The 17407-nt window shown below is 37.4% G+C and overlaps 1 protein-coding gene across 1 annotated transcript in view; it reads left to right on the top strand.

Moving 5' to 3' along the window:
• LOC118720846 (zinc finger protein 568) overlaps nt 1-14786 on the top strand; it is a 34726-nt gene extending 19940 nt beyond the window's left edge. The window contains exon 5 of the mRNA XM_036441216.2: nt 10617-14786. Coding sequence (XP_036297109.1) covers nt 10617-12046 — 1430 coding nt within the window. The 3' untranslated portion in view covers nt 12047-14786. The remainder of the gene's footprint in view (nt 1-10616) is intronic.
• Nucleotides 14787-17407: the final 2621 nt, after the last annotated feature.

The following is a 17407-nucleotide window of genomic DNA, read 5'->3' on the forward strand; positions in this document are numbered from 1 at the left end:
TGAGTATAATATTGGCTGTGGGTTTATCATATATAGCTTTTATTATATTGAGGTATGATCCTTGTACTCCCACCTTGTTGAGAGTTTTTATCAGGAAAGGGTGTTGGATTTTATCAAATGCTTTTTCTGCATCAATTGATATGACTATATGATTTTTATCTTTTAATTTGTTTATGTGATGTATCACATTTATTGATTTGTGGATATTGTACCATCCTTGCATTTCTGGAATAAATCCTACTTGGTCATAGTGTATGATCTTTTTGATGCTCTGCTGGAGCCGATTTGCTAGAATATTGTGGAGGATTTTGGCATCTATGTTCATAAGGAATATTGGCCTGTAATTCTCTTTCATTGAGTTGTCTTTATCTGGTTTTGGTATTAGGGTGATGCTGGCTTCATAGAAGAAGTTTGGAAGTGTTCCTTCCTCTTGAATTTTTTGGAATAGTCTGAGGAGGATAAGTTTTAGTTCTTCCTTGAATGTTTGGTAAAACTCTCCTGTGAAGCCATCTGGCCCTGGGCTTTTGTTTGCTGGAAGCTTTTTGATGACTGTTTCAATTTCTTCCCAAATTACTGTTCTATTAAGATTTATAGATTCTTCCTGACTGAGTTTTGGAAGTTTGTATTTTTCTAGGAATATGTCCATTTCCTCCAGGTTGTTCAGTTTGTTGGAATAGAGTTGTTCGTAATATTTTGTAACAATCCTTTGTATTTCGGCGGGGTCTGTTGTTATTTCACCTCTTTCATTTCTGATTTTGTTTATTTGGGTCCTCTCTCTTTGTTTCTTGGTTAGCCTGGCTAGAGGTTCATCTATCTTGTTTATCCTTTCAAAGAACCAGCGCTTGGTTTTATTGATCTTATGTATTGTTTCTTTGGTCTCTATGTCGTTTATCTCTGCTCTAATTTTTGTTATTTCCTTCCTTCTGCTTACACTGGGCTTTTCTTGTTGCTCTTTTTCTAACTCTTTGAGTTGTAGAGTTAGATCATTTGTTACCATTTTTTTTTTTTTTATAGTCTTGTAAAGATATGATCTTCCCTCTCAAAACTGCTTTTGCTGTGTCCCATAGATTTTGGATTGTTGTGTTTTCATTGTCATTTGTTTCCAGGATGCTTTTAATTTCTTTCTTGAATTCTCTGGTAACCCAGTCCTTGTTGAATAGCATACTGTTTAGTCTCCATGTGTTCGATTTATTTGGATTATTTTTATTGTAGTTAATTTCCAGTATTATGCCATTATGATCTGAGAAGATGCTTGATATGATTTCTATCTTCTTGAATTTGAAGAGACTTTGCCTATGTCCCAAAAATGTGGTCTATCTTTGAGAATGTCCCATGTGCACTTGAGAAGAATGTATATTCTGTGGCTTTGGGGTGGAATGTCCTGAAGATGTCAATTAATTCCATATGGTCTAGTGTAGTGGTGTCGAACTCAATCAGAGAAGGGACCAAAATCTAAAATCCAGCCTAAATCGCGGGCCGAATGGTTTACTGAACAGTCATAAACTGTCATTGTGATGGAAACGCAGCAGAGTGCAGTGATGACAGTGCGGTGCGGGCCACATTGCAAGGCCTGGCGGGACGGATTTGGCCCGCGGGCCTTGTGTTTGACACATGTGGTCTAGTGAGTCATTTAGGATTGATATTTCTTTGCTGATTTTTTTGTTTAGATACTTTGTCGAAGGATGACAGTGGGGTATTAAAATCTCCTACTATGATTGTATTGTTATTAATCTCCCCCTTAATGTCCTCCAGCAGAGGGAGGAAAGGAGAACTATGTCTCAACAAGTGAGACCCCTGCTTTCAGAGAAGCTCCCCACAGGTCTTCTCTCTTTGCTTCTTCGTGACCCTGGCTAGAGGTTCATCTATCTTGTTTATCTTTTCAAAGAACCAGCTCTAGGTTTTGTTGATCTTTTGTATTGTTTCTTTTATGTTGTTTATCTCTGCTCTGATCTTTATCGCTTCCTTCCTTTTGCTTACACTAGGCCTTTCTTGTTGCTCTCTTTCTAACTATTTGAGTTGTAAGGTTTAGGTAATTTATTACCATTGTTTCTTATTTTTTGCAGTAGGTTATAGAGATATGAACTTCCCTCTCAAGACTGATTTCTCTGTGTCCCATAGAATTTGAATTGTTGTGTTTTCATTGTCATTTGTTACCATGATATTTTTTATTTTATTATTTTTTATTTTATGATTTTATTTCTTTGATCTCTCTGGTAACACAGTAATTGTTTAATAGCATGCTGTTTAGTCTCCATGTGTTTGATTTTTTGGGTATTGTTTTTACTGTAGTTGATTTCCAGTTTTATGCCAATGTGATCTGAGAAGATGCTTGATATGATTTCTATCTACTTGAATTTGAAAAGTTTTTGCCTATGTCCCAGCATATGGTCTATCTTTAAAAATGACCCATGTGCACTTAAGAAGAATGTATATTCTATAGCTTTGGGGTGAAATGTTCTGAAGATGTCAATTCCATCTGATCTATGAGTCATTTAGGATTAATGTTTCTTTGTTGATTTTTTGTTTAGAGGATCTGTCCAATGGTGATAGTGGGGTATTAAAGTCTCCTTCTATGAGTGTATTGCTGTCAATCTCTCTCTTGATATCCTCCAGGGTTTTTGTTGTTGTTGTTTGTTTGTTTGTTTTTATGTATTTGGGTGCATATATGTTTACCAGAGTTGTTTCTTCTTGATGGATTGCTCCCTTTAGTATTATGAAGTGGCCTTCCTTATCTCTTCTTATTTCCTTCACTTTGAGATCTAATTTGTCAGAAATAAATATTGCTACCCTATTTTTTTTTCATTTCCATTCACCTAAAAAAACCTTTTTTTTCCATCCCTTCACTCTCAGTCTGCATGCATCTTTTTTTCTGAGGTGGGTTTCTTGTAGACAGCATATGTATGGGTCTTGTTTTCTTATCCAATCCATTACCCTGTGTCTTTTGATTGGAGCATTTAATCCATTTACATTTAATGTTATTATTGATAGGTACTTACTTGTTGCCATTCTTATTCTTTACCCTTGTGTTCTTTCTTTGCTTCCTATATTCTTTTTTACTGCAGACCCTTGCATTGCTGGTTTGGTGGTGATAAATTCCCTTATTCCTTTTTTGTCTGGGAAGCTTCTGATTTCACCTTCAGTTTTGATTGATAGCCTCGTTCAGTATTCTTGAATTCAGACCCTTCTTTTGCATGACTTTGTATATTTCATTCCATTCCCTTCTGGCCTGATGAGTTTCTGTTGAGAAATCAGTTGCTGGTCTTATTAGATTCCTTTGTATGTAACTTTCTGTCTCTCTCTGGCTGCTTTTAAGAATCTTACTTTGTTGTTGGTGTTTGGCAATTTAATTATAATAAGCCTTAGCGTTGGTCTTTTGGGGTTCATTTTGTTTGGGACTCTGTGAGCTTCTTGGATTTGTGCGGGTTTTTTCTTCCCTGTATCAGGGAAGTTTTCTGTCATTATTCAAACAAGTTTTCTATTCCTTGCTCAGTTTCCTTTCCTTCTGGCACCCCTGTTAAGCGGACGTTGTTTTGTTTGGTGTTGTCCGAAAGTTTTCTTAGGCTGTCCTGCTTTTTAATTTATTTATTGTTTTTTTTAGAAGCTGCTCTAATTGGGTATTTTTTCCCACCTTGTCTTCTAGTTCACTGATGCGGTCCTCTGCTTCTTCTAATCTACTCTTGATGCTTTCAATTGAATTCTTTACAGCAGTGATGTCATGTTTCATTTCTTCTTGGTTCTTCTTCATCTTTTCTTGGTTCTTACTCATATTGTCGAATTTGTCTTCCATTCTTTTCAGCCACCTTATGAACATTTCTCTGAATTTTTGCTCTGATATGTTGCTTGTCTCTAATTCGTTTACTTCCTTTTGTGGTGATGCCTGCTTTACTTTCATATGTGGGCTGTTTCTTTGTCTCCCCATGGTCTCTCTTCTATGGATATCTGGTTATGTAGTTGTCTCTCTCCTGTGTTGATTTAAAGCACATGTGTCAAACACAAGGCCCGCGGGCCAAATCCGTCCCGCCAGGCCTTGCAATGTGGCCCGCACCGCGCTGTCATCACTGCACTCTGCTGCGTTTCCATCACAATGACAGTTTATGACTGTTCAGTAAACCATTCGGCCCGCGATTTAGGCTGGATTTTAGATTTTGGTCCCTTCTCTGATTGAGTTCGACACCCCTAATTTAAAGGCACAAAATACAACACAACCTGGTATAAAACACAAGGCACTGAACAGAAATGTATTCAACCTATTAATAACCATCAATAAAGGTAGCCACTAGAGAAAGACAAATTAGGGGACAGGAGAGAAGGTAGAAGATGAAAAAGAAAAAGGAAAAAAGAAAAAAGGAGTGCCAAAATGTAATTGTGAAAAGGAAAAAAAATAAATAAATAAAGGAGAAAAGAAAGAAATGAAGAAAGAAAAGTGGAACAAACTATATATATGGGAAGAAAACTCCAAGAAAACAGCCTCTGATCCCAGCAAATGCCAGTAACAAATACAAACTACAAACAGCAACTAATATCAAGCAAGTCAAGGGAAAACAGAAGCAAAAAACAAAGCAAACAAAAAAAAATAAGCAAAACAATCTCACAAAAAGACATAAAGAATCAATATAGTCAACATTCAAGCAAATAACAGCTTAAGGACAGAGAGAAAAACAATTTTTTGGATAGTTAAGACAGAGAAGAGAGAAGCATGTATGGACTTGGAGCAGGGAATTGCAAATCAGATATATGAGTAGGGTGACATTTTAACAGAGTAAACTGTAAGAATAGGGAAAATCTAAAGCAGGAAAAGGATAAGAGAGGTCACTAAAAGGGGAAAGGTTAGGAAGAAAGTGATGGCATAAAGGTAGAGTTGAGATAGAGTAAAACAATGCAAAAGGAAAGATTAAAATATAATGTAGAACACTAATCACAGAGTCAAAGTGAAAATAAAATGACACTTAAAATAAAAAATGTAAAAAAAATAGTAGTATACTGATTAAAAATAAAAAATGTAATAATTAAAAGTGTAAAATAAAGTGACAAAAAAAGAAAAAAATAGTTTCTTAAGTAAAAGATGAAAAAAATAAAAATAAAAAACAATAAAAAATAAAAAGTGAAAAAATAAAATGTGCAGTAGTGAATTCATTCACTTCCTCTATTGTTCTGTTTGTTACATCTTTTTCCCAGTCAGGCAGTGTTGCAGATCCCTGTGTTCCACTACTCAGTGTTGTAAGCCAGTGCTGATTTTTAAGCAGGCAGTGTCTTAATTTCTTGTATTCCTTTATTTTTTATTACACAAGATTCAATTTGTGATTCAGCCCCTGGGTGGCAGTGTTTCTGGATTTACTTCTGAATCTATTTGACCTCCCTAGGCTGTGTTTAGAGCCTTCTTTTCCTGTAGCACTCAATACTGATTTGTTGGTGTAGGCTCCCTCAGAACTGGCTCTCCAAAGTTCACTTCCTGCTCCAATCCTCAGGTTCCAGAAAAACAACTTTTTCCTGCAGTCTCCCAGGTGTCCCCAACTGGGTGATCCTATATATTGGGCTTAGTAATCAGAAGAGGAAAAAAAACCAAGTGTGCAAACAATGGGGCTGCAGGCAAGTCTGTGTATCCTCCTTTCCCCATTGGGTCTAAGCCGCTGGCACACTTTGAAGATTTTTAGGCTTTTCTAATATGTTCTTTATTAATGCTGTCATTGTTCGTTTCCAAACTGTCTTTTTTTTGTAGTTACTATATTTTTTCTAATACTGTTGAGCATCTTCACCATCATTATTCTGATCCCTAAACCAGATACATTTTAATCTCCATTTCATTTATTTCATCTTCTGGAGGAATCTCTTGCTCTTTCCTTTGGAGGTTGTCGCTTTTCCTCCCCACTTTTGGCTAACTGTTTGGGTTTGTGACCTTGTATTAGATAGATCTGCAATGCCTCTGAATCTCTAGTGCAGGGCAGTGGCTAACACTTTTTCTGACTAAGTAGACCTGGCAAAGACTCAAAGACTCCAGAGATCCACCTCTGCCTGCTGACTGATTCAATTCAATTTTAAGTAACCATCAGGCAATTGTCCACAGGTGGAGGAAAGGTTTTCTAATGAGGTGGGACAATTGCTCCTGCCTGGAGGCTAATTGTTATTCTCAGTTTCTTAATGGGTCTCCACACTGTGGGGTAAGGGTTTTTCTGATAGAGTGTGTCAAGTGTCTTCCCCCAAGCAATAACTGCCCAGATAGCTAATGTCTACATGAGATAAATGACCTCCACAGTATAAGAGAATGACCCAGACAGGAAACTGGGGTGCCTGTCTTCTGAGCTCTAACCCAGAGTCCCCAACACTGACTTTTACTTACATAGCTCCAGTCAACTGCTCCAGTCACCTTCTGCTGAAGCCCAAGATGAGTGGCTACATACAATATATATATATTAGCTTAGTTCATAATATAATATATAATATATAATATATAATGCCTAAGTGCATTAACTGTGCTCCTTCAGGGATATTGTCTATTGGTTCTTTTTGTTTTCTGTGTATGTGGTATGTTCCCTGTATCTTTGTATGTCTCATCTTTTTTGGCAAATGTAGACATTTTAGATAATGTATTGTCACAGTTCTGGTATCTTATTCCTCTCGCACCAATAGTTTGTTGTTGTTTCCCTGATTTGTTTTTTAGTTGTTGTTTTGTTTCTTTGATTTAGCAATTTTCTTTGGCTAATTTTGTCCAGCCTGTTCTCTGTAGTTTGCAGCCTCTAAGTTTTACAGCAGCCTTTTTTTTCCCTTTAAGTTCTTGTTTTTATTTATTTATTTATTTTTGCTTGGTTTTCTGGTGGTTGCTCATGGGTCAGTGTAAATTAGTGGTAAGTCAATGATTGGTGAGAAGATTTCTATAAATGCCTTGCCTATATTTCTTCTACCCTTTGAAAAGGAAATCTATATAAGAAAGCTGACCTTAAAATGTTAGGCAACTTATATTACAGTCTTAGTATGCACTTTATAATTTTACAGGACCTCATTGGGCTTTTTAAAAAATACATTTTTATTGATTTCAGAGAGGAAGGAAAAGGGAGAGAGAGATAGAAACATCCATGATGAGAGAGAATTATGAATTGGCTGCCTCTTGGGAATTGAGCCCATAACCAGGGCATGTGCCCTTGATCAGAATTGAACCTGGGACCTTTCAGTTCGCAGGCCAATGCTCTATCCACAACTAAACCAGATAGTGCTGATTGGGCTTTTTATATTCCCAGGAACCTGTTGGAAATTTTTAGAATTTTCTGTGGTCACCTAGTTCTTAAGATATCTTTTCAAATTCCCCTATAGTTATTGGTTGCCCCAACTGAAATTAGACCCTTAATCAGCTCTTATGTTGCCATTGCTTTCTATTGTTTTCAGTAATGCTGTGGGATAGAACTTCTCATGCCTCCACTCTCCCATCCTAGTTGAGCCCTGACTCAAATTAAATAATAACAACAATTTGGGAATATATTTTCCAGAGAGCTATAAGTTCTGAAAAAATATTGGATGGATTGTGGAGCTTTTAATGGGACTCCAAAAGAGATCAGACTTCTCATTGGCTGCAAATCGGCTAGCAGCTGTGTTATTGGGCTGGTTAAAAGGGAAATGAGAATGGCCCCACAATTTTAAATTAAAATATCAGATCCTAATTATCTCCCCAGTTTTCTTATTTATTTATTTGCAGACTGTTTATTGTTTTTGTAGGAAAAAGTAAGTTCTCCAAGGTTCCCACTCTGAAATCAACCTCGTGTCTTCTGTTTTGCATTTAGAGTTATCTATTGGTCAACATTCAACAATTTCCTATTGCTTATACAACAGTGAAAAAGTGAAAGACTCTGTCTCATGGAGTTTATTGTACTTCTAGTGGGAATAATGGAAAAAGTAGATACATATGTAATATTATTTAAATAACAGTACATTTTGAAGAAAAAAAAATCTTACTGCATTTAAGTGAGAGGTGATTCTGTAATATTGGATGGTCCTCTGAAGAAATACTATTGGAGCCAGGGGTGACCTGAAAGCAGGGAGAAAGGGAGATATCTGAAGATGCAGCAGGGAGGGAGTGTCAAGGTAGAGAGAATAAGCACAAAAGCTCTAGAGAGAAAATGGGCTTCATGAATGGAGTATCAGCAAGAAGCCAGTATATGAGTTAAAATATAGTTTTGATGTGTGTTACAGACATCCAGATTACAGTAACTTTGACCCATAAAATTTCATTTTACTCTTTTGTACCAGTTTATAAGTTGAGGATTCAGAGCTATAGGACCTCATTTCTACCCCGCTCAGTAATGAAGGTGTGACCTTCTAGAGCATGAAGGTGTGGCCTTCATCTATATACCCTGTTTCCCAGAAAATAAGACGGTGTCATATTAATTTTTTCTCCCAAAGTTGTGCTAGGTCTTATTTTCAGGAGATGTCTTATCTTTCCATGCACTAGGTCTTATTTTCGGAGGATGTCTTATTTTTTGGGAAATACGGTAGTACATGAGGGGTCATCACAAGATTCATCTATAACATTGTTTTCCCCAATATTAAAAGTAACAACATCTTCTGACATCTGATGTCTGGAATATGGGGGTTCATGGTCTAATTCTTTTATTGTTTTTATTGTTTGAAATCTTAATAATAATTAAGAAATAGCTACATGGCATATGATGAAAGTGCACTATAAAAAATAGAGTAAGAGTGATGACGGTTCTATTTTATAAAGAGTAATCTCATAAGTTGCCATTTGATTAGAGGTCAGAATGAAGTAATTGAATAAGTCATATTGAATAAGTCAATAAGAAATATCTTAGGGAAGATATTTCCAGTCAGAGATTCTGAAGCAGGGATGTGTTTGGCAAATTTGAAGAACATATTATTGGTCAAGAGCAAGAGCAGAGTCAACTAAAGGGAGGAGATAGGCAAAGTGGTCAGAAAGAGGTAATGCAAAAATTCAGGGAAGACACTGTAGGCCTCAAAAAACTTTCATTTTTACTCTTCCTGAGAAAGAAATTCAGTGGAGATTTTTGAGCAGGAGAATTATTTGATCTAATTTATCTTAACAAGGATATTCTAGTTATTGTATTGGGTATGAAATATTAGGAAGGCAACAGTGAAGTAGAGAGACCCATTATGATAGTACTAGAGGCCCAGTGCACAAAATTCATGCATGGGGGGAGCCTCAGCCCAGCTTGCACCCTCTTACAATCTGGGACCCATGGTTCCTAACTGCTCACCTGCCTGCCTGATCACCCCTAACTGCTCACTACCTGCCTGATTGTCCCTAACTGCTTGCTTGCCTGCCCCTGATAGCCTCTAACCACTCACCTGCCTGCCTGCCACTGCAACTTCACCCAGAAGGACATCTGGAAGGTTGTTCAGCTAACCTTTTTAATTAGCATATTATACTTTTATTATTATAGATGTTAATCTTATTATGGTTGGACAGGTGGTAAAGATACTGATAGAAGAAGTCATAATCTGGATATATTTTGGGGCTATAAATGGAGGACTTACTGTTAGTTGTAATCTCCTATTCCTTTAGATTCTTGTTTAATTGATCTTAGTGGTTCCTCACATTGTATTTTACCAAGTTCCTCAGCTGATTCAGCTTCTCACCAAAAGTGAAGAACCACTTTTTTAAATTGAAAAAAAATGTTTATCTTTATTGTTGAAAGTATTTCAGATGTCTCCTTTTTATCCCCATTGACACCTTCCACCCTACCCCAGATCTACCACCTCCTATGTCCATGGGTTATGCATATAATTTCTTTGGTTAATCTGTATATTCTCTTTGGAGAATATTTGACAGGAATGAAGTAAAGAATGGAGTAAAACAGTCTCTTCAATAAATACGTTGGGATAAATGGACAAGTACATGCAAAAACAAAAACAAAAAAATGAAACTAGACAATCAGCTTACACCATACATAAACTAAAAATGGATAAAAGACTTAAATGTAAGTCTGAAACCATAAAAATCCTAGAAAAAAACCATAGGTTGCAAAATTTTAGACATCTCTTATAGCAATACTAGAGGCCCAATGCACGAAATTCGTGGAAGGGGCTTGGCTCTCACAGCCATGGTGGCTGCCCTCAGCCTCAGCTTCATCCAAAAGGTCATTCGGCTGTCCAATCTAATTAGTGTAGGTGTTATTAATATAGATGTTTGCCAATACATTTTCTAGGGCAAGGGAAACAAAGGAAAATGTAAACAAATGGGACTACATCAAAATAAAAATCTTCTGCACAGTAAAAGAAACCAATAACAAAATGAAAAGGGATCCCACTATATGGGTGAGCATATATATCAATGATACATCTGACAAAGCTAATTTCCAAAATATATAAAGAACTCATACAACTTAACAAAAGGAAGACAGGCAATTCAATTTTAAAAATGAGGTGAAGGACCTAAATAGACTCTTATCCAAAGAACTACTAAATACTTCTGTAAGCCCACTTCATTTTCTCCATTCTTATTTTCCCCTGCCCCCTGTTTTTGTTTTTGTTTTAATTGCAAAGCAATCTTAAGAGCTATTTATTTGCTATTTTTGGTTTGTAATTTCTACTTTAGAAAAGCTTTCCTTTTTCCTGCAATAAAAAATACTTCCTATTTTCTTGTTATTTTACAGATTGGGAGTCCAGAAGAAAAACCAAGAATTTGTCTCCAAAGGAGGGCAGTTATGAAATTAAGTCATTGCAACCAAAGATAACAAAAAGACCCATAAGTTCTAACCTTGTGTGCATTAGGGTCAAAAATAATAGTGAAATCAAATGCTACTTGGAGAAACAACAGGATGGACATTTCAGACCAATGGTAATGACCTCTGAAGAAAGGTCTGCTTCTATTCAGTGTACGGTCAATAGACTACCTCATATAATTCATACTGGAGCGAAATGTGAATGCAAGGAATATAAAGAAGCTTTCAGTTACCAAGCACACCACCTGCAACATGAAAGCATTCATAATAAGGAAAAAAGCTCTAAATGTGGAGACTATGGTAAAGCCTTTAATAGTAGATCAGGCTTGATTAAACATCAAAGAATTCATGAAAGAAAGAAAAGTAATGAATATGAGAAATGTGCCTTTATTCATGACTCTGAAATTACTAAACCTCAAAGCATTAATATTGGTGAGAAAGCTCATAAATGTAAAGAATGTGGAAAAGCTTTTCATTCTAGCTCACAACTTTCAAAACATCAAAGGATTCATATTGGTGAGAAACCCTATAAATGTAAGGAGTGTGAGAAGGCATTTTCATCTACCTCACAACTTAATTTACATCAGAGAATTCATACAGATGAGAAATACTATGAATGTAAGGAATGTGGAAAAGCCTTCACCCGTCCCTCACATCTTTTTCGACATCAGAGAATCCATACAGGTGAGAAACCCCATAAGTGTAAGGAATGTGGTAAAGCTTTTCGTTATGATACACAACTTAGTCTTCATCAAATAATTCATACTGGTGAAAGACGCTATGAATGTAAAGAGTGTGGAAGGGTATATAGTTGTTCCTCACAACTGAATCTGCATCGAAGAATTCATACTGGTGAGAAACCTCATAAATGTAAGCAGTGTGGGAAAGCTTTTATCTCTGATTCACATCTTATTCGACATCAGAGTGTTCATACTGGTGAGAAACCATATAAATGTAAGGAATGTGGGAAGTCCTTTCGCCGTGGCTCAGAACTTACTCGACACCAGAGAGCTCACAGTGGTGAGAAGCCCTATAAATGCAAGGAATGTGGAATGGCCTTTACTTGTAGCACAGAACTTATTCGACATAAAAAAATTCACACTGGTGAGAGACCCCATAAATGTAAGGAATGTGAGAAGGCTTTTATTAGAAGGTCAGAACTTATTCATCACCAGAGAAGTCATACTGGTGAAAAACCATATGAGTGTAAGGAATGTGGGAAGGCCTTTGGTCGCAGCTCAGAACTTAATCGACACCAGAAAATTCACACTGGTGAGAAACCTTATGAATGTAAGCAATGTGGAAAAGCCTTTATTCGTGGGTCACATCTTAGTCAACATCAAAAAATTCATGCAGCATAGAGGAATGAATGGAGACATGAGGGAAGGTTCAGAATTTAATTGTAATCTGAAATTCATACTAGTAACACCTCCTGTGATTATAAGGAATGTGGGAAAGCATTTGAGGATAATAATTTAATAACATAGTCTGTACTATAGATATAAAGTTTTTATTTAAGGGCCAAAATTTATCGAGCATTTGTTACTGATGAGAAACCTTATGTTCACAATTGGAAGTGTTTATTTGTGTTTTAAACCTCATTTGATATCAGAATTCAATTGGTGCAAAAACAAAAACCTTCATGAATGTAAGAAAAATGAAATCAGCAAATATGTTAGAGACATTAATCATTTAAATCTTTCTCAACATCAGGGTCATTAACCTTTAGGGAAATAAAATATTTATAATATAAATGACATATATATGGGACACCAATTTGCTTTAGCTGACAAATTATCTATCTGATAGTCATACTTAATGAAGGCTATATTAATATTAAAGTTGTAGAAAATTAGTTTACCCTGCCCAAATCTTGTTCAGATTTGCAAACTCATTCTTTAAAATTAACTTGAACTGAATGAGAGTGGGAAAGGATTTAACCAATAGTTAGTCTTTATTTGCCTTCACCACTATAACTCATATTTTATAGGACAAATTATTTAACTATGTCTAAGTTTTCTCATTTATAAATTGGTAATATTAGCACCATTTTTTAGTAGCATTGTGAAGATTAAATAATTACATTATATCCCATAGAACAGTGTCTGTATTGTATTGAAAGTCTGCTAGATAAGAGTTGCCTTTATTATTAATAAGCATTTTTATTTTCATAGGTATTATTAGAGATTATATAAGAGAAAAGCCTCTGGGGGTCAGTGACTATATGAACATCTTAATTCATGTCTTTATTAAAGAATGGTAGGTAATTCCTTCTGGAGAAAAATTTAAAAACAAACTTTTGTTATAGCTTATATTTTTGTCCCATCAGAAGATTCATAATGTAAAGAATCCCAGTAGAATAAAAGTGGGTAGTTCTGAGGTCAGGGTGAAGACTTGGATTATATATTAAGACATTAAAAAAAATTACATAGGGCACACCCTATGGTTTCTGTTTTGGATAATTAGAAAATAACAAAGCCTTAGTCTAAATGCATTTTTTTCTATATGGAAATTTAGAAGAAAACTAAATATTTTTATATTAAAAGGCAAATTATCATTAGTAATGAATGACAAAGAGAAGACTACATGTTGAAATTTGAAGGATACAGCAATGCAATACTTGAGGAAAATTTACTTCTTTCAATATGTATAGGAAACAGGAAAAATTAAGGCCAGGATTCTTTCCCACTGCCCATTCCCTATTCCTGGTAGGTTCCCAGTAAACATTGTTGATCAAAGGAATAAGAGAGTGAACGAATAAGCATTTTACCCTCATATGTTGAAAAGTTCTAATAAAATAAGTATAGAGCCAAAAAACAAAGAAAAAAACTTGAAAACATTTTTTTTTTTTTAATGAAAAACACTGTATCCTATAAAGGAAGAAAAAACTCATGAATAAGAGCGGGTATATAATTACAAAAGTGGATGATATTTAAAGGAATAAGCAATATTATTGTGGCTGATACTGTTGATTGCCTATTCATTGGTATTAACTATTCTCCTTTTGTCAGGGTTACCTGCCACCCACTTAAGTCTAAATGCGAGATGCTTGCCCACCTAGGTTCCTTTGCATCTTGGCATATGTATACCAATTCAGTTAAGTTTTCTTTCCTAACAAAATAGGAAGAAATGGTTTTCTTATATACAGAATGCATGTCTATATGTCTTTGTGATATTTGGAATTGTAGCCATTTTGCAACCAGAGGGGTAAGAGACAGATTGGCATGGGATAGGTGGGAATTACCTTTGTCCTTAACATTGTTGAGCTGATGAAACAATTCGTAACTGCCCTGTTCCAGACTTATGTGAAAAAGAAACTCCATCATATCTGTTATAAGTTTATACTCAACTTTTAAAAATATATCTGAGTCTCAGGAAAAAATATTTTTATAAATATATACACACATTTATTCAACGTTAGTAAGATGGGAAATTGTTTATATTCATCTTTTTACAGTATAACAAATTGTGGAAAAGCATTACTTTCTTAAACATATTAATATGTTGGGTATATTTCAGGTATGGTTTAAGAGCACTACAATATATTGAATATGGAATTAAAATGAGACAAAATCTTTTTGCTTTTGGAGAGTCTTGTCTTCAATTTGTAAAAAAAAAAAATAAAGCAACATCTGTAACATGCAATAAAGCAAACCACAATATGCCTATATGTGTATATGCACATTCAACTGTGATTTGGTAATTCATAGGAAATGTGTATTTAGAGTAATTTGCAGTATGCCTAATTTATATTCAGCTTTTTACAGTTGTCTGAAATCCTAGAAAAGTACTATTTTCCTGAATAAAGTAAGAATCGTGAGAAAAACTAAAGAACTACACCGTGTTATTCCTCTATTTCCAGAGAATCTTACACATAAAATCTTCTAAGTGTTCTATATACAAAGTCATAGTTATAGGGCTAGCATAACCTGTTAACCAAATTTGAGTAAGGAAAGTATCCAAATCCAAATCAGCTATAAAAAATAATACATTGTATTCATTGTATATGAATATTCCAATTAAAATACCAAGTCAAATCTAGCAGCCTAATAGAAAAGTAATATGATTTTTTTTAATCCAGATAAAGTGACCTGACCTGTCCAATTGTTTGAAAATGTAATGTGTAAAGAGAACCAAGATGATGGTGTAGGTGAGTGTTAGTATACACCACTCCTATAACCACATCAAAATTCCAACTAAAATATAGAACAACCATTACTTAGAACTACAATACTTGAAAGCTTCTTTACTTCTCTAGTAATTAAGTAAGCACATTGATACTGGCAGGAGGGGCACAGGCATGGAATGGGCTGTTCCAACACCCATGTGTGCCCCCCCCTTTTTTTTTTAACTGGAAGGGAGTCGTTGTTGAGGAGGCTGCCCATCAGGAGCAATGGGTCCCAGCCCAGGGTTCCAGATCTGGGAAGAGAAGTCCTGTAACTACAGGCTATAAAGACAAGTGGGGATTAGAGCTGTGTGATATAGAAGTTGCTAGAGACTCAGATATTCCTTTTAAAGGGCCAGTGCGCAAACTTACTCAGACTCAATCCCTCTGACCTCCAGTATTGGCAGCTTTAGAGGACCCAGACACATAATGGAACTGGATTGTCTGGCATCAGGGAAGGAATTCAGGGCCAGTTTAATCCCAGATGGGGGTGCTTGCAAGGGTCATTGGACCTGTGCTGGGAATTCCCTATTGCAGAGCTGAGAGGCAGGGTCCATATCTGTGTCTCCATCAGCCTGGCTTAAGCTGTTTGATAATTTCTTGAGATCCCATTCAATTTGCAGTCCCACTGAAGTGGTTTGCAGCTGTTTTTAATATAAATGTCCTGTCCTAGTTCAGGCTTCACACTGCTAAAATCTCTCAAAAAGCCGGAGATGTTATCAGCATGCTCCAAACCTATCAATAAAAGGCCAAGACCTGGCACCAGTCTGCTTTGCTTCATAGCTGGGCCTCACCTGGGCACTTCCAAGCCCAATACAAATAGCATCCATTTGCAGATTTCATTCTGCTAAGTGGCCCAAGGTAGTGACTGACTGAACCTCCTTGAAGGCCTTAGAGCCAGTGCACCTGGAGGACAGCTTCAGATCACACCAGAATACAACTGTATCCTACCTAATAAAATAGTAATATGCAAATTAACCATCATTCCGCTCAAGTTACGCCCACCAGCCAATCAAAATGAGCATGCAAATTAACCCTGACCAAGATGGCTACAGCCACAGAGAGCAATTGAGAGCCTTGGGTTTCCCCAGCAGTAGTGAAAGCCAAGCTTTCCACCCACCCTGGCCTTTACTCAAGGATACAAAGTTTCAGTTATAGAAGATAAATCCCAAGGAAAATGGCCCCAGCGGACCTGGAGAGAGTAGGCTGGGGTTTCCCCCGGCAACAGAGGAAGCCAAGCTTTCTACCTGCCCTGGCTGGCCTTAGGCCTCCACTCAAGGATAGAAAGTTTCAATTACAGAAGGTACATAAGTCCCAATAAAGGTGGCTGCAAGCAGGAGGCTTGGCTCTGCTCTAGGCTACAAAGTTTCAATTGTAGAAGGTAAAAAAATTCTAGATAGCAGGGAGTCTGCTTGGATCGCCAGGGGCCGTGGCCAGCCTGCAAACCACCATAGGCTCACGCCCAGGCCACCCCAAGCCCCACAGGAACTCCTACCCTGATCCAGGACACCATGCAGGGCAAACCAGCTGGCCTCCACCCATGCACCAGGCCCCTATCCTATCTAATAAAAAAGTAATATGCAAATTTACCATCATTCCAACACACAAGATGGCTGCCCCCACATGGTCAAAGATCTTGCCCCTATGTGGACACAAGATAGCCACCACAAGATGGTCAGCAGGTGAGGGCAGTTGGGAGGGACCAAGCCTGCAAGGGAAGGCAGTTGAAAGCAATCAACTCTGTAGGGGAGGGTAGTTAGGGGTGGCCAGGCCAGCAGAAGACGGAAGTTGGGGGCAAATTGGCTGGCAGGGGAGCAGTTAGACATCAATCAGGCTGGCATGGGAGTGAATAGGGGGTGAACAGGCTGGCAGGCAGAAGCGGTTAGGGGCAATCAGGAAGACAGGCAAGTGAGCAGTTGGGAACCAGCAGTCCTGGATTGTGAGAGGGATGTCCAACTGCCTGTTTAGACCTGATCCTGGTGTGATTGGGTCTAAATGGGCAGTCGAACATCCCTCAAGGGGTCCCAGATTGGAGAGGGTGCAGGCTGGGCTGAGGGACACCCACACCCCCACCCTGTGCATGAATTTTGTGCACCAGGCCTCTAGTCCTCCCTAATAAAAGAGTAATATGCAAATTAACCATCACTCTGCTCAAGCCATGCCACCAGCTAATCAGAGTGTATATGAAAATTAACCCCAACCAAGATGGCTGCAGCCACAGAGAGCAGTTGAGAGAGTTGGGTTTCCCAGGTAATAAAGGAAGCCAAGCTTTCCACACACCCTGGCCGATCCAGGCCTCCACTCCAGAATACAAAGTTTCAATTATAGAAGGTACGTAAGTCCCATAGAGATGGCTGCAACCATGGAGTGAGCAGGAGGCTTGGCTCCACTCCAGGGTACAAAGTTTCAATTGTAGAAGGTAAAAAAATTCTAGATACCAGGGCCTCTGCTCAGGTTGCCAGGGTGTGTGGCCAGCCTGAACACCACGACAGACCCTTTGCCCAGGCCACCCCAAGGGAACCCCACCCTGATTTGGACCACCCTTCAGGGCAAACCA

Source organism: Pipistrellus kuhlii, unplaced genomic scaffold, assembly GCF_014108245.1.
Source record: "Pipistrellus kuhlii isolate mPipKuh1 unplaced genomic scaffold, mPipKuh1.p scaffold_m20_p_17, whole genome shotgun sequence".
Lineage (NCBI taxonomy): Eukaryota > Metazoa > Chordata > Mammalia > Chiroptera > Vespertilionidae > Pipistrellus > Pipistrellus kuhlii.